This window comes from Calliphora vicina, chromosome 5 (genome assembly GCF_958450345.1).
Source record: "Calliphora vicina chromosome 5, idCalVici1.1, whole genome shotgun sequence".
Classification (NCBI taxonomy): Eukaryota; Metazoa; Arthropoda; class Insecta; order Diptera; family Calliphoridae; genus Calliphora; species Calliphora vicina.
Window position 1 is genome coordinate 74000856 of NC_088784.1, and position 25577 is coordinate 74026432.

General features: G+C 31.1%; 3 protein-coding genes across 3 annotated transcripts; 1 reads left to right on the plus strand and 2 right to left on the minus strand.

The window, feature by feature from the left end:
• Positions 1–7225: 7225 nt before the first annotated feature.
• CcnQ (cyclin-Q) lies at positions 7226–10105 on the plus strand. Its single transcript, XM_065511285.1, has 5 exons — positions 7226–7375; positions 7476–7620; positions 8061–8279; positions 9691–9924; positions 9996–10105. Exons 1-5 carry the CDS (start codon positions 7293–7295, stop codon positions 10089–10091), a joined length of 777 nt encoding a protein of 258 aa, XP_065367357.1. The 5' UTR covers positions 7226–7292; the 3' UTR covers positions 10092–10105.
• Positions 10106–10433: 328 nt separating this feature from the next.
• LOC135960082 (U2 snRNP-associated SURP motif-containing protein) lies at positions 10434–14468 on the minus strand. Its single transcript, XM_065511284.1, has 13 exons — positions 14383–14468; positions 14208–14324; positions 14046–14139; positions 13592–13980; positions 13126–13515; positions 13012–13055; positions 12611–12943; positions 12240–12482; positions 11994–12177; positions 11686–11938; positions 11222–11616; positions 10787–11157; positions 10434–10715 (listed from the first exon to the last, which is right to left on the minus strand). Exons 1-13 carry the CDS (start codon positions 14386–14388, stop codon positions 10610–10612), a joined length of 2925 nt encoding a protein of 974 aa, XP_065367356.1. The 5' UTR covers positions 14389–14468; the 3' UTR covers positions 10434–10609.
• Positions 14469–14734: 266 nt separating this feature from the next.
• Positions 14735–24075, minus strand: Oseg4 (intraflagellar transport protein Oseg4). Its single transcript, XM_065512877.1, has 12 exons — positions 24052–24075; positions 23868–23979; positions 23517–23804; positions 23243–23388; positions 21693–21852; positions 20177–20550; positions 19932–20115; positions 19758–19861; positions 19405–19694; positions 18378–19300; positions 17528–18314; positions 14735–15011 (listed from the first exon to the last, which is right to left on the minus strand). The coding sequence occupies exons 1-12, from the start codon at positions 24073–24075 to the stop codon at positions 14819–14821; spliced, it is 3585 nt and encodes a 1194-aa protein (XP_065368949.1). The 3' UTR covers positions 14735–14818.
• Positions 24076–25577: the final 1502 nt, after the last annotated feature.

The window sequence follows — 25577 nt, forward strand, 5'->3', positions numbered from 1 at the left end:
CATTCAAAACAATTGCATATTTATGCTTTGTTCAGATCATCGAAGCAAATCAGAGGTTTTATTTTAGCATTCAAATCTGTTTTAAACACTGTGCAAATACTATATAATTTATTTTTCTATTGTCGTAGTCGTGTGTGGTTTTTTTTTCTGCGAGTTTTCGCGGTCTCGTCATACTCATCATATGTGTATATAAAGAGCTACAACAAGAAGATAAAAAAAATAAAAGAAAATTAAATTAAATGAAGAAAAAAAACAACAAACAAACATTGAAAACCCCATAGATTTTCCTTAAAAATCTGCATGTACAAATTAAATGTTCATCTTATTATATTTTATTAGTAATAAATATGTATTTTGTTTTTTTTTATAAAAATAATATTTTTTTATTATAATCTAAAATTGTACGAAGTAAATTTATATATACGAATCGGTTTTTGTGGTCAAAATAAATACAAAGTTTATTTTGAAAATATTCAATAAATTAAACAATGGAAATTACAAAAAAAAATATTCAAACTTTATTTCTTTCATTGATGAAAATACATATCGAGATTTTCGTTTTTGTTTTTATTTGTATTTATTTTTATTCCAAAGAGAACGAAAAACAACCCAGCAGTTCTGCGTTGATTACTAAAGTAGTAATTGTTGTTTACTTCTAGAGCATCACAATGATATCACATTTTTGATGGACCCAAGTTAGCTGCTTTAAGAATTGCTGCCCACGGAACCTAACCTACTAAAGAAATAAATATATCAATAATTTTCTCTAATTAGCTCTTCTTAATGCAAAGAGAAATCAATTGTTTACTTTAGACGTCCCAGGTAATCTGGAGTGAAGTCGATAAACACTTTAGAGCAGGGGTGCCCACAAGTTCCTTATGGAAGTGTAAACACCAATACATTTAAAGAAAAGTTACTTTTAAAAGTAACTTTAGAGCCATGGTAGGCGTTCATATTGTTCAAGTTACGATGATTTTCGTCAAACAACCCGAATGTGAACAAAAGAGCGTAATAGAGCGTAAAAATACACACAATTCATCTTGATGTTGTTGTGGATATTTTATTTTTACCCAAAAGAGCACACAAATTAAATGCATCTTTTTGCCTACCAATGCAAAGACTTAGATTCTAAGTAATCGAGGGTGTAATCACTTTAAACTAGTTTTCTAGTTATTTTATTCATAAAAAGTACTCCTAAACTATTGGAAAGTAAATTGTAACTAGGTGTGCTTCTATAGTCCGGAGTTTAGACTTTGTAATTTATGAGCGGTCAATTGACTTCCGCACACGTCACTAGTTACCCTAATGAGGTAAAATTTCTAGTTGGGGACTCTACACAGAACTGCTGGGAAGAGTCTTCATCTTTCCCCTCGCCAATGTTGAAGTTTGTGTGTATATTATATAGTTAAATATTTCAATGAGTTCTTTAAGACTAGAAAAAAACCTCATATGGACCAAAACAGAAATCAATTACCTATTTATTCTTTTTAACACATTTTCAAAAAGACACTCTGTCTTTTGGCTGTCATCTGCTATTATTATAATAATATTTTCAATATTTTTTTTAATCACATTCATTTGTTTGAAGTAATGAATTCTTGCAAAATTCAAGAAAATCCCAGAATAGATCCCTATAATTTTGAAGTATGTATGTTCCAACCAAAATCAAAATTTTGTTTTATAACCAACACTCAGGGGATACCAATATGTGTACAAGGGTTTCCATCAAGAGGTGTTATTTTGGTATTCAAAGAAAAATGGCATTTTTTGAGATAAATGATCGGATTTTATTTCATAATAAAGAGGAAGGAATTCCGTTAATAATGAAAAACAACATCAACCAAATGGCCACGACCACACTTACAGGTCCATATCCTTTTCATGAAATTTTCCATAACCTAATAGCGAAGTGGCTGCCCTCTGTCCTCGATAGCCTCACGAATTATATCTTTGAGGTCTTGAATCGACGCTGGGCTGTTGGTGTAGACCTTATCTTTCACGTGGCCCCAAAGGAAGAAGTCGCCAGGTGTTAAATCAGAAAATCTCGGTGACCAATTGTGATCACCTCTTCGAGAGATAACACGGTCCGGAAACTTTTCCCGTAAAATAGCAATTTCGTTGCTTGTGTGGCACGTAGCGCCGTCTTGTTGAAAGTAAACGTTGTCCAGATCTATATCATCCAACTCCGACCATAATGACGTTTGTGGAATGCCCAATTCCAAAGAAAGACGAGGAATGGACAAATGGGTTTTCTTCAACACTTTTTTGTAGTGAATTTTAATAATTTCAATGCGTTGTTGAAGCGTGTATCGTTCAATTTTTAGTAATGGCGTAGTTTCTACTTGTCAAATGTCAAGTAATAAAAGCTTCAAAAGTGACAGCTACCGAATATCTGTAAAATAAGAATAAGCTTCCCATATTCTCACGATGATCTAAAGTATCAATAAACCTGGGTAACAGTTTCATCCCCTATTAAATCAACCTTTGAACCCGGTCCAGCGACTCTAGACTTGTCCTTGAAGCTCCGGTCCATATGTGGGAACTATATATTTCATTTTTGGATGAATGAAGCTAGCGTATATACGAAGAAGCTTGGAAGGGGAGAAATATGTCCGACACTGTCTCAAAAAACCCAAGCACCTAAAAGTTTCCTTCGCAACATCGAATATATGATGATTCCAACGGACGTCACACTATATCCATATGAACAATTGATTGTTCATATAGATTATAGATTTAGGAAATTAAACAATAGTCTTGCAGTACGAAAAGTAAAATGTTCTGTTGCCTTTTTCAACTTGATCTGAGATACATAATATCGGCGCAATTTTGTCTTGGAGTAGTACGAATATATTTCAACAGATTTTGGAATTTTATTGCATTTTAGAAAGATATATAATGATTTTGCTAATAATTCCGTTTTTGCGAAAACTAAAAAAAGCTATATGTAGGTGGCAAACTTTAGAGGCGGTGTGCCACAGGTTAACATTGTTCGATTAGAACCAAATTTTATACCAATTGTCACTTTATTCCCACCCTTACTCCTTTGAACTACTGTAAAAATATACTACATACATTCAGTGATGTTAACTTTTTAATTTCGATTACCGTACAGCCCTAAAAAAATTACCGTTTTTTAGGTAAAATTACCGTATCCAAAGTTTATATTCAAAACTCTCTATCTTAAAAAACAATTTTTCAAGAAAGCCAAAAACCTGTTTTTTGTCGCGTATTACTTGAGTTTTTTAAATTCGGTATGCTAGAGGGTTTTTCTTCTCAAAATATTCAATGTGTATATAAAAATGAAAAGATAGAGGATTTTGCATTTTAATAGAATTAAATTATTTTGATTTCATTTATGCCATCTGTCAGTTTTTAACGTGATTTATTTAAGATAACGGCTATAATAATACAACATAAGATAAAAAAAAAAACTTTAAAAGTAGACACTTTTTAAGCAAACTCCAACTTTAACCATTTATTTTTATGCCATGGAAATTATATTTTCCAAAAACAAAATGGTAAAATATTTTCATGATAATTCATTTTTTTAAATGATTGAAAAATGTAAAATTCATGTTCAGCATTCAAAAATTAGTAGGAAAACATGAATTGCAAGAAGAAATTATTCCAAAAAAATATTTGAAAATTATTTGAAAAGATAGAGGCTTTTGCATTCGGAAAAAATAATTGTATAACATAGAGAAATAACAAAAATGCAAATAAAACTGCAAAAGACAATAGGTTGTAAGAAATTCACACCATAGATGAGGGCTGTTTTACTGAACATTTTACTATCAAAAAGTAATTTTCGTGAATATCAAAGATAGTGGGTTTTGAATATAGGACCATGTTTGTAAAACAGCAGAATGCCATTTCTATCAACATCATTTATTTGCCTTATAATATAAATTCCGTATCTATTTATTTAAATTCATCCATTTCAACAGCTTCTGGAAAATGCAAAACTAAAGGAATTATAGAAATATTGGTATCGAACAATTGGGGATTTATTACGATCAGTTTTTAATACTAATTTGTATGTTGAAATATCAATACTTGAAAGACTTGCGATTACTTTACCGCGTAGATTTATTTTGTCTAGTGGTAGTTGGTTATCATCATCCTCAAAGTTTTATGATTATTTTAATATGAAATATGTACATTATATGTAGACACATTATGGAAATATAACGTTTGGGATATAATTTTTAAAAATTTAAACTTTTTAAAATTACCGTACAAATGTAGAAATTACCTGCCTACCGTACGGAGGTCTAAATTACCGTACAATACGGTAATTACCGTACGGTTAACATCACTGCATACATTGCTTATATGTATTTCATAACAATTTAATGAATTCATTAATTTTATTCTTTTACAGCCCATTTCTGTGTTTATTTTATTGTCCATCAAAATAAACTTAAAAGAAAAACTTTTTTCTATTTGTAAAAGTTCAGGGTCATTTACATTTTTCTTTAAATTCACAAAAACAGATAGATACATACATACCATACATACATATGTACAGAAATATACATACATATAATAAATTTTAGTTATTTTTAATAATTTATTAGTTTATTTATAATTTTTCATATTTTGTGCACTAAAGAATCCCTAATAGAATTTTCCACATTCTATGATTTTATTGGTTTATATGTTTACTATTTTTTTTAACTGTATAGATATATTCTTAATTATTAAACACACGACTTACTTTGTAGTTGTTGTTTTTTTTAAGTTGTTTATTTTAGTTATTTTCTTCTTTTGCTTTAAATATTTATAAAGAAATTTGTATTTATTTTTTTTTTGTTTGTTTTATGCGAGAAAATATATCTAAACTTTAGTTTATAGGAAAATCAATAAATGTATGTAGCCGTATCAGTTGTAAGATGGCTGTTACAGTAAACATGATATTGTTGTTGGTATTGTTTCTTATTGTTGTTATTGTGAACAGTTAAAATACAACACTTCCTTAATTTTTGCGGTATAACAACATCCTGTTTAAAATGTTGCCAGATAATTGAAATAGAATGGGAATAATATCTACAATTATCGATTGTTTATTAATGGATGTTACAGATAATCGAAATAAAATGAAAACTAACACAGTAAATTCATTAAAATATGGGATTTACAATAGATGGCGAAACTTTTGTACTCGGTTTTTGTTTTTAATAACTTATATGTCATTTTGAAGGGTACATATCTGTAATTTTTCTCATTTTTTTTCTCTTATTAAACATGTCGAATTTTGTGCCAATTTTGCTTGTCCGAAATGGCTCTTGAACGCTATAAAAGAAAATCATTTTTGCACCAAATCAATATAATTTTCCGACCCTATAGATACCGGAGTCGATTAAGCCATGTCCGTCTGTCTGTCTGCTGAAATCAACTTTCCGAAGCCCCCAAATAACTTACATACACGATTCATACACCAATATACCAGGACAAACTCGATTTTTGACCTTCATATATCTGGATTACTAAGTTATTATGTAGACAATATGGATATCTAATGATAGATATTTCAAAGACCTTTGCAACGCCGTATATAAGACCATAGTAAGTTGGACATACAATGGGTAAAAATCGGAAAAATATTTTTTAACCCGAATTTTTTTTTTCACCAAAAGTTTTTTTTTCGCTAAATAAAAACAAAATTGAAAAAACGAAAAAAAAAAATACAAATCTTTTAAAATTTAAAAAAAAAATTAAAAACAATTCGAAAAAAAAAATTTTCCAAAAAATTACAAAAAACTACTTTGGGGAAAAAAATTAATTTTGTTTACCTAAAAATATTTAAAATTTTTGTTTTGAAGTATAATTTGGTGAAGGGTATATATGTATGTAAGATTCGTCACAGCCGAATATAGCTCTCTTACTTGTTTGAGCTTACAGAAATGCAGCAAAGATGCTTTTGCGATTTTAATTATAGATACAAAACGTATTGCTTTTAAGCGGCTCATCTCAAACCAAAGGAAATATATTTTAGATATAGGTTTTTCAGTACTCATTTTTAATTAATTCATGATTTGTCATAATACTTTAAAAACCTCTTGAAAACCGGGCCTTTAGTTATTTCAGAATGTTAATAAAATAAGAACTACCTTTCATAAGAACTATTTGCATTTAAAGAATACCAAAAATAAACTACTAATTCTATGCTGGTGAAAGAATTATTATACAATTTCAAAAAATATAGAGAACGCATCAATATAATACAACATATTGTTATTTGTATGTAAAAGCTTTAAGAATACACTTGATTTTAAAAGATTGTCCTTTGCAAAAGTGTCAGCGAATTCTGTTTGTTAATATTGTTTTCAGTAGTCACCTCAACTTTTAACGGCTTCCAAATTATAATGTTAATGATATTAGGGACAGTATGTGAAAATACCGTTACTCAAACACATATATCGATTATTACCAACCACTAATTAATACATCTAATATGGCATCTCTTTATATTTACCGAATACCAACTCTGTTATTAACTTAAAAGAACCGGTATATAAACAAAACAACCCTATAGCAGCCATTTAATACAAGGCGATGACAGACGATATTTACAAAAACAACAGGCACTTTGTTTATTTAAGAAAATAGTTGAACTGTCAAAGTTGCCTGTTGTTGTTATTGCATTGGGGTTTATTATGTTTTTCTTTGCACCAAACTGAATACATTTGACAGTTCAAACATATAAACAAGTAATGATAAAAATAGTTAGCCATTCTTCTTAGGTTATCTTCTATAAATCCGACTTGATTTAATATATCTCGTGCATTTGTTTGGTTTAGTTGCATTCGAGAAAGATACACAAGAATTTATTTTATATATACAATTTCTTCTCATAGCCAAATCTCATTAGAATTGTATTAAATATAATGTAAGTCAAACTTGTTTTATTTTACATTAAGTATAATGCAACACAAATTACTTTTAATTCATGAATAAATCAACACTTATTGAAAAAGGTGTAGTAGAAATAAAACCCAAGTTGATTGACCCCAATTTTGTATATATTTTTTGGTCAATTTAGAGGGGCCATTAAAGTGAAATTTTGTATAATTTTTTTTTTTAATGGAAAAATATAGATATATTTATATAGTATACTAAAATCCGGTTAATATAAACAAAACATTTTCACTTTTTATGCTTTAACACAGACATTGCTTGTGTTTTGTTTTTCTCTAAAACAAAACGTCCACGTGTAAGGAAGTTCGACTTCTTTTCAACACCTACTACATACAACAGTTTACAAAAATATTCCAGCTGTTACAAACATGAAGAATATTGTCGACGTATTGTCTTTGCAAAATCGGACACAAGAAAATAAATTGCAAAAAGTCAAACCAACAGACTACAGGTAATACAAAACTATTAATTTCGCTACATAATTAATTATCTATTGGAAATTAGTGAATGTTTTATATTTTAATATTTTGAATTTGTTGCTTTTATTAAAGAAAAACTGACAAACCTGGCGTTGTGGCACGATTTTTATTTGAATGTGCTATTAAATTACAAATTAAACCTCTGACTTCAGCCGGTGCTGCTATAATTTATCATCGTTTCTTTAGAGAAGTAGATACAGCTGATTATGATGAATATGTAAGTACATAACATTTATGAATATTTAAAAATATTAGATCCTAAATTTTATCACAGTGACAAAATTATAACAAAGTTAAAAGTTTACAACTTTAGAATGGAAATTGTTATTAAAAACATTTTGTTATAATTTTGTCAAAATGCACAGAATACCGGGGGTAAATATGATTACAACAAGTACACCAATTTGTTTCCACCCTCTCAGTCACAGACAAAAAACATTCTTAATATGTATACAGAATTTAACATCGAAACTAGATAAAATCTTTATTTTATTTCAAACCATATGGAAGAAAATCGATTTTATTTCCCTTCTAAATGGCAAAAAAAATGTATTAATGAAATTATCCATGTCCGATTAGCGCTTTTAACATATTTTAATGCTTCTTATGTATTGCTACAATATTAAAACATGTTTTATTTAAAAATTTTTTCTTTAGCTCATTGCTGCATCATCCCTTTATTTGGCTGGCAAAATTAAAGATGATCCTGTTAAAATTCGAGATGTTATAAATGTCGCACACAGTACTCTTAATCGAGGAGCTTCTCCCCTAGAGCTGGGCGATGAGTATTGGTCGATGCGTGATGCTATTGTTCAGGCTGAGTTATTGATAGCTCGTACATTGAAATTTGATTTAAATATTGAACATCCTCATAAGGTAATAAAATAATTATATATCGTTAAAAATGTTATCTGTACAGATGTTATCGAAAATTTTCTGTATGAAGATTGTTAGACAATTGTTTCGTACAGAAAAAGTTATCGAACATTCTCTGTATGGAAAATGTAATCGATAGTTATCGAAATATTTTCTGTATGGAAACTTTTATTGAATCTTTTATGTATAAAAAAAAGTTATCGATACATATACGATAACTATCGAATGTTTTCGATAGTTATCGATTATTTTCTATATAGAAAATGTTTTCGATAGTTATCGATTATTTTCTATATAGAAAATGTTTTCGATAGTTATCGATTATTTTCTATATAGAAAATGTTTTCGATAGTTATCGATTATTTTCTATATAGAAAATGTTTTCGATAGTTATCGATTATTTTCTATATAGAAAATGTTTTCGATAGTTATCGATTATTTTCTATATAGAAAATGTTTTCGATAGTTATTGATTATTTTCTATATAGAAAATGTTTTCGATAGTTATCGATTATTTTCTATATAGAACATTTGTTCGATAGTTATCGATTATTTTCTATATAGAACATTTGTTCGATAGTTATCGATTATTTTCTATATAGAACATTTGTTCGATAGTTATCGATTATTTTCTATATAGAAAATGTTTTCGATAGTTATCGATTATTTTCTATATAGAAAATGTTTTCGATAGTTATCGATTATTTTCTATATAGAAAATGTTTTCGATAGTTACCGATTATTTTCTATATAGAACATTTGTTCGATAGTTATCGATTATTATCTACAAAGAACATTTGTTCGATAGTTATCGATTATTTTCTATATACAAAATGTTTTCGATAATTATCCATTATTTTCTGTATAGAAAATGTTATCGATAATTATCGTTATTTTTTGTATAGAAATTTTTTCGTATAATTATCGATTTCTTTATAGAAAATGTTATCGATGTTATATTTTCTGTACAGAAAATTATACCGAAAATTATACAGAAAATCTTATCGATAGTTGTCGATCATTTTCTGTATGGAAAATGTTTTCGATAATTACGATTATTTTCTGTATAAAAAATGTTATCGATAGTTATCGATTATTTTCTATATAGAAAATGTTTTCGATAATTATCGATCATTTTCTGTATAGACAATTAATTATGGATCATTTTCTCTGTACAAAATCTTATCGATAACTATCAATCAATTTCTGTAGTTTCGATAACTATCGATAACATTTTATTTGTACAGAAAATGTTATCGATAGTTATCGAAACTTTGATATACATAGAAACATTTCTTATTAACAAAAGATTATCAATAGTTATCAAACATTTTCTATTTTATATTCTCCCTATAAAAATTCCTATTAATTTTTATCGATAAATTTGTTTACTGTTATTTTGTTTTATTAGTTTTTACTGTACTATATGAAAACACTACAAGACTGGTTGGGTAGCAATGTTTGGTCTTCGGTGCCCATTGCTAAAACAGCAGCGTCATTTTTACAAGATTTTCATCATTCTGCCAAAATACTAAATCACAAACCTACACATATTGCCATTTGCTGTCTATCGTTGGCCCTACAAACGTACGGTGTACAAGTGCCACTTACTGATGAATCTGACGATCAATCAATGTGGTATACAGTAAGTTTTTTTTTTATTTTTTATTAATAACAAAAATTAATTTTATAATTTCTTTTTCTTAAAATTCACAGCCATTTGTTTCAGATATAAGCAAGGATAAACATTGGGAAATAATTGAGGACATTATAGAAGTCTATAAACAGGAAACTGATATCAATAATATTTAATTGATTTACTACAACAACAACAAAACGCTTGTTATGTAAACAAGCTTCTTCGAATGCAGATGTTGTGATATGTGGAAAATTTGATGGCAAACACTCTTTAAAGGACAACGGCTTATTATGTTAAATCGTACAAAAAGATTAATTAGCTATTTATTTCTCCTGACCACCATTAACAATTTCTTGAATACACACACATACAGTTACATTTCTTTCCCTTGATAATTTAAGAGTATTATTTGAAATTGTACAACAAAAGAATTTTTTTTTACAAGATCGGCCTAAACTAAATAAAGCCTAATTTATAACTTTAATATAAAGAAAATACATAGAAAATCATATAAATTTTAAGTTTTTCGATTTTTTAAATTTTTTGTATCAATTTTATTCTTGAATAAATTTTTAGAAAAAAACACAATTTGTGTTTTATTTTAGTTCTACTACTAATATTCATAATCAATCATTTACCTTTTCTGCAGTTTATTTTTCTTAATAAATATCTGGTAATATATTGATGCAATTTAATGTTTATGTTTGTGTTTATGCTTTTCACTGCGTGCACTGCTGGAATACGAATCACGCTCCAAATCCCGTTTAGAGGAACGTATATAGCCGGGCGAAGGTGATCTGTAAAAAACAGAAAAAAAAAATGCTTTAAGTATTTACTACCAAAAAGGCCACATTTAAATAAAACAAACCTTTTTGATCTCGATGTTGATGAATGTGGACTATCGTAACGCTTTGACTTAGACTGATAGGGTGTTCTCTCTAGTGGATGGGGAGGCGAGGGAGAAATACTACGAGAACGATGACGCTTGCTGTATTTACTACTGTCACGACTACTTGAGGTGGGTGAACGCTCACGACGTGCACTGCTGGTGCTGCTTTTATATGGTGATACGGAACGTTTACGCGCTGAACGTGCAGGACTGGATCGTGAACTATTGCTGAATTGTTGAACGGGCGATAGAGAACGCTTGCGATGACGTGATTTTTTGGGACTATCGGGGCTAGAATCTTTATTGCGTATATAACTTAAAGGAGAATCAACGGCTTCAGTAAGAGAGTCCTTGAAAAAGATAAAAGAAATTTTGTTAATGGAATAATCATATGCATCTCTGTATTGCACTTACTTTTTTCATTAAACGCTTGCGATAATGCTCCACCTGTTCGGATACAGTTAAGCCCGCTTTTACGTCTATATCTCCGGATTCTAAAGCATCTTGATATTGCATAGTTTTAACTTCAATTTCACGTAGTTTTTTGCGTTTTATTTCATCAAAACTGAGACTATTTTCATTATCATCATCCTCATCATCGCTAGAACGATCGTAGTATTTTGAAGCTTCGGGACCATCTAAAGTATCCCATTTACTGGTGGTGACAGCTTGGGCTTCAACCTGTTCTGGGTCAATAGTTTCCCATTTAGAGGGTATAAATGCCCGTGCTTTGGAGGACATTTTACCAGCGTTGTCACTATAGTCTGGCACATCTTTTTCCAAGGGCACGCCATCGATATCATCATCCACTTTGCGTAACATAAGAAAACATAATTTTATAACAAATTTGTAAACAAAATCAAATAATAAAAACTTACATGGAATACCATCTATATCATCATTATAGTCAGCATCACAACTAACATCTTGACTGCGACGTGGAGTATTTTTTTGAGTATCCGGTAAACCACGCATGAGAACACCCTTTAATAAAGCAGCGCCATCCAAGGGTACACCATCTAAATCCTCATCATCCTTTTCGTCACCTGACAAGGGTGCACCATCTATGTCCTCTTCTTCCTCGATCTCTTTAACTTCTTCTGGTGGTGGAGGTGTGACTGGGGCTTGATACTTTAAACAAACATTCCCGTTATAGTTGTAAATACTACAAAAATCTAATATTTACCTGTTTTCCCAAGAATATCGAACGCAACTGTGCCAAAAACTCTTTCGGATACACAGCCCAATCCTCCCAGGCTTTAAAAACGTTTAAAACTCTAGTTTTGAAACCCTCTGCTTTCAGACGACTTTCAATGCTGTTATAGAATGTGTGTAAGCTCTCAAAAACATCCAATAAATGTTTTTCAATACTAAAAGCGGACAAAATTTTTAATATTTTTCAAATTGTTGTTAATTATTTAACTATACTTACGCTTTTCTAAAGAAGGAGACATTTGTTACTTTGACGGTACAGTTGTTTAGTATATCTGATATCAAATACAAACGTGCAATTTTTCTTGAAGCCAAAGTGCCGGGATTGGCCAAAGACTCAGCAATACATTCACATATTTCATCGGCTGCATCGGCATGTTCAATACAAAAGATCATGGCATCACCAATTTTAGTACGTTCAGGCGTTAAATAGTGTATTAGATCTTCCAAACGATCACGTTGGCTGGGAATGTGCATAAAAAAATTCATAAAAATTACAAACTTTTTTAAATATTTATAATAATCTTTTTCTATGTAAAACGAAATTTTTTTCATATAAAATTTTACTTGTTTTTATATACATTAACTTACGCTGTTGACAATGCCCCTTTGTGAGCCTCTGGTGCATCTGGATCTATAACCAAATCATCAGGCATTCCCTGAGTATAAAAGTTAGCCATTGGTGGTTTCCATATAGGACCATCTTTAAACATACGAAATTCTTTTTCATTCCATTCATTTGGCGTGTCGCCCTGCAGCAAAGAGAACAATTTCCAACGATAGTAAATATGAGCTGGACTCTCGTTGTCGAAAAGAAATGAAAACAAGGGATTTTCAATTTCTCGACTCATTATTAAAGCCTCAAACATGGGACCCTCGCGTATAACAAACTCTATCATGCGATGTATACAATGCAATACACCTCTAGTAAGAAATAATAATAAATACTATTAAAATAAATGGAAAATTAACAATAATGTTTTTGTACTTACTTTTCTGTAGGTATAATAACTTTAACGACACATTTCTTTAAAACCTTGTAAGAATAAAAATTTATGTTAAAAAATGTTTATGGATAACTAATTATTACACATGATTTTCTATACCTTTTCCATATTTTCTTTTTCTTCTTCGGTGGTGTACTCTTTGTAGTTCTTTTTCGGTACATTGTTCATTTCATCAGTTGGCGGTTGAGCATTAAATGGTAGACCGGATGGTGGTGGGGGCATTGATAGTTCCAATAAAGGGGGTGGTATAAATATAGGCTGATTAAGTATGGGTACTGCCTTGCCCCAACCCAAACGCATAACATAGCCCATTATAAAACGACCATTTAGCGTTTTCAGAGCTCTCTCAGCATCTTTGCGACTCATATAGGCAACAAAGCCACAATTACGTTCTCTCATTTTTTCCTCTTCCGAACGAGGCCACATAATTTTAATGCTGGCCAGAGGTCCATAGCGTCCGAAAATATCCATTAACTGGTTCTCAGAAATCTGAAAAGTGATAACATTATGTGTAAGTATATTTTTCTTTTCTACGTTTTTGTGGGCCAGCTCTTTTTTTACTCACCTTCGGACATAAATTGGCCAAATACAAATTTGTGGTATTTGGATCGCCTGTATCATGAGATCCCGTGCGTTCTTCAGTCGTTTGATGATGATGATTCTCAGTTACTGTTTGAGTCGGTTGTGTGGAGGATGGTTGACTCACGGCTGTTTGTGCCAAATGCTTATATTTATGACGCTCTTCACGTTCCTCTTGAATTTGACGTAACTCCTCTTTGAAAAGTTCCAAATTACTTTTCTTTTTCTCCTGGGTTTTCTTCTTCGAATTAATTGCGTCTTTCTTAAGATCTGAAGCCAACATCATGGCATATTCTTGAGCTTTTTCAGCGGCAGATTTATCATCCATCTTTGAAGAGGGTTTATACAATTTCCCCTTTTCACGACTGTCCTCCTCTAAGGGAAAGATTTGTTTTATAAAATTATATATATATGTTTCTTTGGCACCAAACAAAACTTACTTCTTGAACCGGCATCATAAGTACCGGCTTTTACCCAAATTTTTGACGAAGCCGATGGAGTGTCTTGAAATGTTTCCACAAACTCTTTAAACACCTATTATAATAAACGAATATTTGTATTTACTTGCTAACAGTTTCTAATAAGACACAATTCTATCTTACATGTGCGGCCGCAGCTTCATCGTCTTTTTTCTTTTGATCTTCTAGTTCTTTTTTGGACATTTGCCGTTTGCCCATGGTACCCACAGCAAAGGCTTCCAATTTCTTTTCACTTATGCGCTAAAACAGAAGTGCATACTTTTAAATATGTCTTAAACATATTGTTTCAGATATTTACCTTCATATTTTGTGTTTTTATGACAAATTTTTCATAATTTGTATATTTTTCTCATAAATTTTGATTTTTTCCTACACACTTCAAAGGAATAAAAAACAATCAGCTGTAAACAATAAAAAAAGTGCTAAAGCAGAGTTGTTCAATTGTTTTTTATTAAGGAGATGCCAGATGTGTTATTTTCTAATGATAACATTTTAGCATATAAATATTGTACATTGTCCCACTGTGATTCTGTTAATTCCCGTACATGCGTTTTAACGACTATTTACTAGGGTATTCAATTAATCGGGTTTCTGGTTTAATCGAGCGAATAATTAGAGTTAATACTAAATAATAATACTACATATATATATTTTTTTATTTTTCCAATTAAAATATTTTATTAAGATTAAGTTTAAATGAGACCATTTTAATTAAATTGTACGGCGTGAAAGTTTTACACTTCTAAAGTCATTGATAAAATCAAACTATGACACAATGGACAGGTTCGATGTCGTGTTATTTCCATGGGGGAGGCACAGTGCTGACAAGTTCCACATATCCAAATATTAGCAGTCGGTTGTGTAATAGGTTTTCCTGATGATATACAAGGAGGAAAACGAGCTCCACAAGTGTTACATGCTGGTAAACTTTAATTATAATAAAAAAAATATTTATGTATTTTAAAAACTTAAAACCGATCGATTTCGGTTTTGGGTTAGTTTATTAAATATTATGGTGATAACTCGTAAAAGACGGATTTTTGGCAATCATAACTTAATTTGAAGTTTTATTGTCAGAAGATATGATATTTTTAAATGAATTTTTTATTCCTCTTATTGGAAGGATTCCATATGGATTAAAAGCTACTTTACCGATTTTGCCATTTTCAATACCAAACATATGCCCCTTATCCTTTGTTGCCCTATCGTGCAGAAAAACTTACGGGCAGATGGACGGACATAGTTAGATCGTCTAAGAATTTTATAAGGACCCAGAATATATAAATATACTTTTGTGGGTCTGCGATGAATATTTCGATTTGTTGCAAACGTTTGTATGTTTTTATGTTGTAGAATAATTGTCGGTTTTCGGTTTCTGTTAATACAAAACACTAAACTCTAATATTAATCGAATAACTGAAGAAACTAGTTCATAAATTGATACATTTCAGTATAATGCTAGGTATACACGTTACGATAAGTCGTACGATAAATCGTATAAGTATGAAATTAGTAACGTGTATCATGTTGTCGTACCAACGAAGTATGAAAATCAAAAATTTTTGATTTTTGTGATATTTTTATTACTTGTCATTTTTTTCAAAGGAAATAGTACGATTTGTAGTAACGTCTATCACAAAATCGTACTTCAATTCATACTACGATTAGTACGAAAAATAGTATCGTGTATACCCAGCATAATGGTTATTATACCCTTCACCTTCGTGAGAAGGGTATATATAAGTTTGTCATTCCGTTTGTAATTTCCACAATATAATTTTCCGACCCTATAAAGTATATATATTCTGGATCCTTATAGATTAAGCCATGTCCGTCTGTCTGTTGAAATCAATTTTCTGAAGACCCCAGATATCTTCGGGATCTAAATCTTCAATAATTCTATCAGATATGCTTTCGAGAATTTTGCTATTTAAAATCAGCAAAATCGGTCCACAAATTGCCGAGATATGAGGAAAAAACCAGGACAACCTCGATTTTTGACCTATATTTTGGATATCTAATGATAGATATTTCAAAGATCTTTGCAATGACGTGTGTATATAAGACCATAGTAAGTTGGACCTACAATGGGTCAAAATTTTTTTTTTTACCAAAAAAAATGGAAAAACAAAAAATTTTTTTTTTTAAATTTAAAAAAAAAATTAAAATTAAAAAAATTTAAAATAACAATTTGAACAAAATATTTTCCAAAAAATGGAAAAAACAACTTTGGAAAAAAAATAAATTTTGTTTACCTAAAAGTATTTAAAATTTTTATTTTGAAGTATAATTTGGTGAAGGGTATAAGATTCGGCATAGCCGAATATAGCTCTATTACTTGTTATACCCTTCAGCTTCGTGAGAAGGGTATATATAAGTTTGTCATTCCGTTTGTAATTTCTACATTTTTCATTTCCGACCCTATAAAGTATATATATTCTGGATCCTTATAGATAGCGGAGTCGATTAAGCCATGTCCGTCTGTCTGTCTGTCTGTCTGTCTGTCTGTCTGTCTGTCTGTCTGTCTGTCTGTCTGTCTGTCTGTCTGTCTGTCTGTCTGTCTGTCTGTCTGTCTGTCTGTCTGTCTGTCTGTCTGTCTGTCTGTCCGTCTGTCTGTCTGTCTGTCTGTCTGTTGAAATCAGTTTTCTGAAGACCCCAGATATCTTCGGGATCCAAATCTTCAATAATTCTGTCAGACATGCTTTCGAGAATTTTGCTATTTAAAATCAGCAAAATCGGTCCACAAATGGCTGAGATATGAGGAAAAAACCAAGACAACCTCGATTTTTGACCTATTTTTTTACCTATATCTGGATTACTAAGACATTAATATAGACAATATGGATATCTAATGATAGATATTTCAAAGACATTTGCAACGACGTATATAAGACCATAGTAAGTTGGACCTACAATGGGTCAAAATCGGGAAAAAAAATTTTGAACCCGAATTTTTTTTTTTTTTTTTTAAATTGAAAAAACGAAAAAAAAATTTTTAAAATTTAAAAAATTTTTTTTTTTAAAATTGAAAAAAAAAAAATTTTTAAAATTTAAAAAAAAAAAATTAAATAACAATCGAAATTTTTTTTTTCCAAAAAATTAAAAAAACAACTGGAAAAAAAAATAAATTTTGTTTACCTAAAAATATTTAAAATTTTGAAGTATAATTTGGTGAAGGGTATATAAGATTCGGCACAGCCGAATATAGCACTCTTACTTGTTTTTAGTATATTGTTGTTTTGTTCGTTTATTTGCTTTGGAAATTATCAATACAAAATATTGAAATGTTTTAGAAATTTCTTTTGATTCAGAAGGGTTTTACACAAAATTACGTATGAAACCGGATTTTAGTATCAGAACAATATTGCCTATAACGTGGTGCCTTGTAAATTAGTTTTTCCTAATGTAAATATTTAGTATTATCAATATATATACCAACTTACCAATCTGCTACGGCATTTGTGCATGAATAACATGTTATAAAATCAACTTTATCATCGATGGGTTCGTTTTTCGAAAAAATATTTACCGCCAACTCTTCGTATTCTTTTTGGCTTTTCTCCGGCAAATTTTCCAATGATTCCAGCTTGATGAAAGCCTTGGAGCAAGTGCCAAAAGATCTGTCAGCACAACTGGCTAAAGCTAAAAGACTGTATATATCTTCAGCGATTAGAACATCTTCGTATTCTCTCAAACGCAAAGCAGTTATGACAGCACTGTGTACAATCCCAAATCTTAGCTGTCTTTGGGCCAATAACATAAAATGAAAAGCTTCTGCACAATGCCAAATACGTTCTATGGTAGCCGAATCTTCGGGAGACATTGTATCCATAATACTTATGCGATCAATGTTATAGGCCGGAGTTTCAGCTGAACTTGAAGCTAAACTTTTTAAATGCTGTTCAGTTAAAAGTCCTGCCAAAACGTAAAGCTTTTTGATGCGCAATAAATTAGAGCGTTTTTCAAGTTCACGTTCGGCTAATTTGGTCATAAGGCGTGCAGCGTCTAAGTAACGCCCGGCTTTCTTTTGCAATTCAATAGCTTCGGGCAGACGGCCGTCTTTTAAAAGTTGGGCAGCATGTTTACTTAACAAAACACTAACTTGTGGCATTTTGAATTTCTGGGCTAACTCTACAGCCTGGCCCCATTGACGCAGATTAACACAGGTATTGACGGCCGATTTGGGATCACCTAGCTTCAAATAAGCATTAACAGCTTCAGAGCACATGCCTAATAAGGGATATATTAAAATATTCAAAATCTTTGTATTGAGCATTAGTAGCAACAACTTACCAACTGAGGCCAACATTTCAGCTATTTTCGAAAGTAACGGACTTTTTTCCGGCAATTTATCTATGCATTTTTCCAATTCTTCGAATTGTTCCAAGTGATACAAAGATTCCATAAGACCTTCTATGTTATGAGATTTATCATAATATTCCTTGGCACTTTCCCAAGACCGGAGGCTGGCAAAATGATGACCTATTTGACGCCAAGCTGTTTCCATTTGTTGATCGGAAATTCCCGAACCCATTCTATACAGCTGTACCACTCGAAACCAATCACACAGAGTTATACGCAAATTTATAGCCAAATCTCTACGATCACCATCGATATACAACTTTTCCGCCTCCTCAAATTCACCATAAAAAGCCGCTATTTCTGCTTTCTGCAACATTTCCGATGGTATGTTTCGCAAACGTTTCACCAGTTGTATACCCTGATAATTCGAACATCTTACGAACGCATTTTCAGCTGTATCAAGATCCAACTTTTTTAAGGCCGCTTCTGCCAATAGACGCCACAAACGAGGATGAGGATTATCTTCAATAAATTGTTTGGCATCTTCAAGGCCAACATGTTGCAGCAGATCATCTGTATCCCTTAAGGACTTGACTTTCAATTGCAGTATATGACTAAGGGAATTTTGTGATTCCTCGCCACTTATAATATCATCCAATAATACACTGGTGATTTCTAAATCTTCAAAGGTGCATATATAACCAGAACATGCAATGGGTTCCTCAGGATCATTCCCTCTAAATATATACATGCGTGTTTTTTCCATGAGAGCCAATAGCAGAGGATTGTCGTTAGCCCAGCAAATGGCCCAAACATCTTTGCGTTCTACACGACTAAAATTGAGTTGAGTTTCACGATTATCATCCAAGTCCAAAAGTGTCATAACACCATTTGAGTCAATTAAAGCAGCTCGTCTGGTATTTGAAAAGTAAATAAAATATTGAGATAAAATAAATAAAAAATTACGAAATTAAAACGATTTCTCCTTTTGAAAAGAAAAATAAATGGTAAAACTTACGATGAATTGCAGTTGACAGACATTTTAATAATTTTACTTCCAATTTTATGACGATTTCTTAGAGCCACATTTGGTATGCTATACTCATTTATAATACCCGATTCTCTAGCCACCAATAACGTTTTCTCCGATATAGCTAGACTGCATATAAAATCTGTATTATTTTCAGCATGTTCTTGACTTGTCCTTGAAACCACCAAATCTTTAGTTAAATCTATGCCAGTGGGTGTGTCATCAATGTGGAAACGTTTCTCTTTGCGAGATTTAACATTGTGCAATTGAGAGGCACTCTAAATAATCAACAAAATTTATATATCGATGTATAAACAGATCAGTATCCAACAAACTCTTACCTTGGGAGTATGATAGTGCCATAATAAAATTTCATCTTTAGAAGCTATAGCCACATAATTCGAATTAATGCCAATAAAATTTGGACATACTTCAGTATATTTCGCTTTATAATAACAAAAAAAAAAATCGTTATATTTCTAATATATCAAATGTATTTAACAAGCCCAACTTACAATCCACCGTAGTACCAATCGAATTACACAATAACAACTGATACAATTTGTCATCGGCATTTTTACGCTCCACAGATGTTAAAGCCAAATCCTTAAGGGTACCATTAATACACTCCACAGCCAAAACACAATGTTCATTACATGCTGCCATTGCCAAACAATGCTCAACTTCTTTAAGAAAACTCTAAACATATTATTAAAAAAATATATCCTGAAATCCATTAAGAACTCTTATTTGTACCCACCTGATTTGAGCTAGTGTTCCAAAATGTTATTACACTTAGATTATTCGATTTGCCATTACTTTTATCACTCAAAAATACCACTGTCTTTTCAAAATAACACCACCGATAATCGGGACGTATGTTGGCAAAATATATAAAAGAATCCACCGCCATAGCTATGCGCAAAGATTTGCCCTCCCACGAGATGGATGTTATTTGATTGCCCGGTACTTTAAGGGTTCTATACAAATGTCCATAGGGTGAATAGAAACTAACTTGATTTAGTTCTTTTGTATTTGATATTTCTTCTAGACGTCCACATATGGCTATAACAGAACCATCATGATTCCATTTTGCATCCGTTATACACATGTTGGTATTCAAAATTGTGGGTGCTAAACAAATTTAAGAAATGTTTAATAATAAAAATAGAAAAAATTGTGGGTGCTTAACAAAATTGGGAAAAGTTTTATAACAAACAAAAGTTATTGGAATCTTGGGAGATGTTTAAGTCGCAAACCAATTATATTCGTTTGGTAAAAATAAGTTCCAAGTTCATTGGTTACCAAACATAAATGGAAATCCGACCCTTAATGATCACAGAATAACGTTTTTACAGAAATAAAAATTGTCCACGTCCACTAATACGCCCACTTATTAAATACATCTGCAAAATACATCGATCTGTGATCACTCATATTTCTGACCAAAAATATATTTTTTATATAGACACTCAAAATATTTAAATTCGCTAATAACTTGGCCAACAAGCGTTTAATCAAGAAAAGCAGCTCGATATGTGATCACTCATATTTCTCGATTTTTCGATTTTTTATATAGATACTCAAAATATCTAAATTCGCTAATAACTTGGCAATTAAGCGTTTAATCAAGAAAAGGAACTCGATCTGTGATCACTCATGTTTCTGATCAAAAATCGGTTTTTTATATAAAAACTCAAAATATTTAAATTCGCTAATAACTTGGCCAATACGCGTTTAATCAAGAAAAGAGGCTCGATCTGTGATCACTCATATTTCTGGCCAAAAAACGTTAGTAACTTGGCCAATAAGCGTTTAATCAAGAAAAGGAGCTCGATCTGTGATCACTCATATTTCTGAACAAAAATCGGTTTTTTATATAAAAACTCAAAATATCTAAATTCGCTAATAACTTGGCCATTAAGCGTTTAATCAAGAAAATGAGATCGATCTGTGATCACTCATATTTCTGATCAAAAATCGATTTTTTAAATAACAACTCAAAATATGTACATTGATTTACATGTATTCTGTTGTTGCAAGACTTAGGTATTTGACAACAAAATTAGGTTCCTTGTCTCTCAGTAGCGCTTCTATGTATATTTTATTCTATGGCCTATATGAATAAAAATTATCATTCAACAACACTTTTTTTTATTTTTAACTATATTTACCCATTTCTGCTAGTACTTAAATAAAAATAGTATAATAAACTTAACAAACTCTTTCAGTTGCTTAATTTTATCATTAAATATTGTGTTGTATAAAAAACTTACCATCATCATTTTCATCGACCATAATTTGGACTTTTCCAGTCTCATAACATATGGCTAAGACTGGCCGATTTGTAGAAGTTTTGCCACTAAACCAACTTAATGCCGTAACACTATTGTGGCGATTTACATTGAGTCCCACACATTGTATGTTTAATTTCATCTAAAAAGACAAATAAGAAGCAAGAACTATTTTGAAACTAGTTTTTACGATGGTTCTGGTACGAGTTCTAAAAAATGTTCATTTAAAACAAGCCTACGCGGGTTCCAATAAAAGAACCCGCATAAGTGCCTAAAAATGTGCAAAATATTTATAAAAATGTATAATCTGGATACTTATCAAAAGAGCCTATTCGAAAAAAGCAAATCCAAACTAAACAAAAAACGCCTCTTCAATAAAAAAAAAAAAATTATTGAAATTTCCGAACAAAATACAAGGTGGCGCAAAAGTAATCCTCCTACCAGAAAATGCTATAAATTTTGCGATTGGCCCCTAATGTCAGTTCTGTTTTGACATTTGTGTAGTAAACACATGCGAAATACACGTTAATAAACAATGTTACGCTACACTGCTCCAGAACGCGGAATATTGCTGACTATTTATTTGGCCAATAATCGGTCGGTGATTAATCAAAAATAATCATGAGTGATGAGGCCCATTTCCATCTTAGCGGGTACGTAAATAAGCAAAATTTACGCTTCTGGGGCACTGAAAATCCGCGTGTAACCCACGAAGAGCCATTACACCCGCTCAAAGTCACTGTATGGTGTGTTGTTTTCGCTGGAGGAGTCATCGGACCTTTTTTCATTGAAGACGTCGAGGGCCAAACGGTTACTGTGAATGGTGAGCGCTACAGAGCAATGATCAGCGAGTTCTTTTTGCCGCAACTTGATGAATTGGGATTGGAAAACATGTGGTTCCAACAGGACGGTCCAACGGCACACACTGCACGTGTCACAACCGATATGCTGAAGGATGCATTTCCCGGGCACCTAATCTCCCGTTTTGGCGATTTGCACTGGCCAGCAAGATCGCCTGATTTGACCGCTCCAGACTTCTTTTTGTGGAGCTTTTTGAAGTCGCGGGTTTATGTCAACAAGCCTCAGACTCTTGCAGCTCTTAAAGACAATATCCGTCAAGAATGTGAGGACCTATCGCCGGAAGTTTTGGCCAAAGTGATGGAAAATGCCATAAGTGCTCAAATGACAATCAACTGTGGCGGCGGCCATTTACATGACATCATATTCTCAACTTGATGTAAAAAAAATTAAAAGACCAAATAAAAATAATCCACAAGAAGAATCAAAGTTTTTAATTTTTTTTTTATTACAGCCAAAAAAAATCGGAAGTTTACTTTTGCGCCACCTTGTATAAACCACTTTTTATAACATTTTCAACATTAGTGAAGTTTTTCATCGTCAAACAAAAATTTGTCTACATTATTTGTTTTCAATATTTATTGTATCTTAAAGTATACTTTGGTGAAGAGTATAAATGATTAGGCACAGCCGAATCTATTACTCTTACTTATTATTGTTAGAAATATAATTACCGCAAAATTTCCTTGATTGTCATACAAATGACATTCTCCATTAGCCAAACTAAATAGAAGTAAACGATTGTCAGGGCTCCATTGAACGCCACTTAGATGAGTATTTTTTAATTCTTTTCCCCAAATTCGATTGCCATCAACGGAACCTGGCAACAAATATAACATTTTCATGGACAAAAAAATGGATAATTATTTTGAACATTATTTAATCAGAAACATAGCCTATTGTAGGCCATAATCGGTCACATAATTATAAATTAACCAAAATACTAACCGACTATGATAGCACCATCCTCATAAACAATGCATATTCTGGAGCCATCTGAAGTCCAATGCATACCATTGACTGTAGACTTTTTACGGTCATTGGTCATTTCTTCATACCAAGAGCCTTTGTACAACATCCACACCATTATAACACCATCAACATCGGATGATGTTAATTTTTGTTGGGCATCATTCCATACTACCACTTTTACGGCGTCTTTATGTCCGTCCAATGTTTGATTCATAGACAAATTTGATACCGCTGCCAAACCACCTTTATTTTGGCCATTAGAAGCTAAATACAGATAATAATTAAATACAAAATAATACCTAATTCCAAAGTAATTATAGATTATACCTTGTTCCAGTTTTAATACCTTGAGTAAGCCATCTGTACCTGCTACAGCTATGTAGCCTTGTTCTTTATTCCAGGAAATGCAATTTAATTTCACATTATTTGGTATAGCAATCTATAAAAGGAACATTTTTATAATTTTATATACATAAGTAGTAGGTATAATAAATATAAACTAATTACTAACCTTTTTACTTAAATACACAAACATTTTAAATTAGAATATTTTTCTTTCTTTATTATAATTTTCTTATAATTTCTTTTTTATATTTTGATGGACTGACGATTATTTTATTGTAATTATAAGAAAACTCGTTTCCATGGTAGTATGTATTGTTGTTTGGTGTTCATGTTGTTGTAGGCCATTTCTCATATAACAACTACAACAATTTGCTTTATGTTTACCTTTTTGTTTGGTGTTCTTGTTTGGTGGTGCAACCTGTTGCGTGTGTTTTGACCAAAACATTACATTTATATACCATATACACACATACAGTGAAAGACAATATATTGGAATTTTTTAGTTTCAAATTGAAAAAAATGTTATTTACTCGAATAAAAAATATATTTTCCTCTGAATCATAGAGGAAAAATACATACATATGTACATATGTATTTTTCAGCCCAGCCAGGACTATACGCGATATATTGATCTATTACTCGTGTTTTTAAATTATTTGTGGTCTTCGGAAAGTTGATTTCAACAGACAGATCGATTCCACTATCTACAATGATCCAGAATATATATAATTTATAATTTCATGGTGAAGGGTATACTAATTAGTCAAAACAATCACATAGTTGTCTTTACTAATATATTCTCAACACTTAGGTTTTTTGACAATTGAGTTAGGACTTTGACAGGAGAGTTTCCGTTCTATGTGTATTTCTCTATGCCCTTAATATTCAATTAATTTTATTTCAAACTAAATTATATAAAAACATTTAAGATAGCTCTCTTTGGCTGTGTCGAATCTTATATACTCTTCACCAAATTATACTTAAAAATAATTTTTATTTAAACAAAATTAATTTTTTTTAAATTGTTTTTAAAATTTTTTTTTTCCAAATAGGTTTTTAAAAAGATATTTCCAAATTTATTTTTTTTTAAATTAAAAATTAAAAGAATTTAGACAAAAAAAATTTTTTGGTAAAAAAAAATTCGAGTTAAAAAATATTTTTTTCGATTTTGACCAATTGTAGATCCAACTTACTATAGCCCTATATACATCGTTGCAATTGTCTAAATTAATGACTTAGTAATCCTGATATACATATACATATAAAAACTGGGTAAAAAAATCGAGGTTTTCCTGGTATTTTCCTTATATGGGCAATTCCATATCATCGTACGTGACATTTGTACGCTTATAGAGTGGAAAAGATTTAGGAAAAATAAGAGTATCTGAAAAATAATAAAAACATTGTTGTCCGTATAAGGGTATATCGTACGTCACATAAAACGGAACTCATTTTGAGGTACATGCAGAAATTTTCGAATCGTGAGAGGCGTTATGTTTTCTTTTCGTCTTACACTAAACGAAATATTTTTCCTTTATAATTCGTCATATTTAAATAAAAACAATCTTTGGAAGATTTTATAATAAATAAAATTTAATATCGTACGTGACATACCGTACGTGACAGATTTTTCTCTTATAATAAAACAATATATATTCTGTAAATATATGTGTACAAAAACTAAAAAAAATA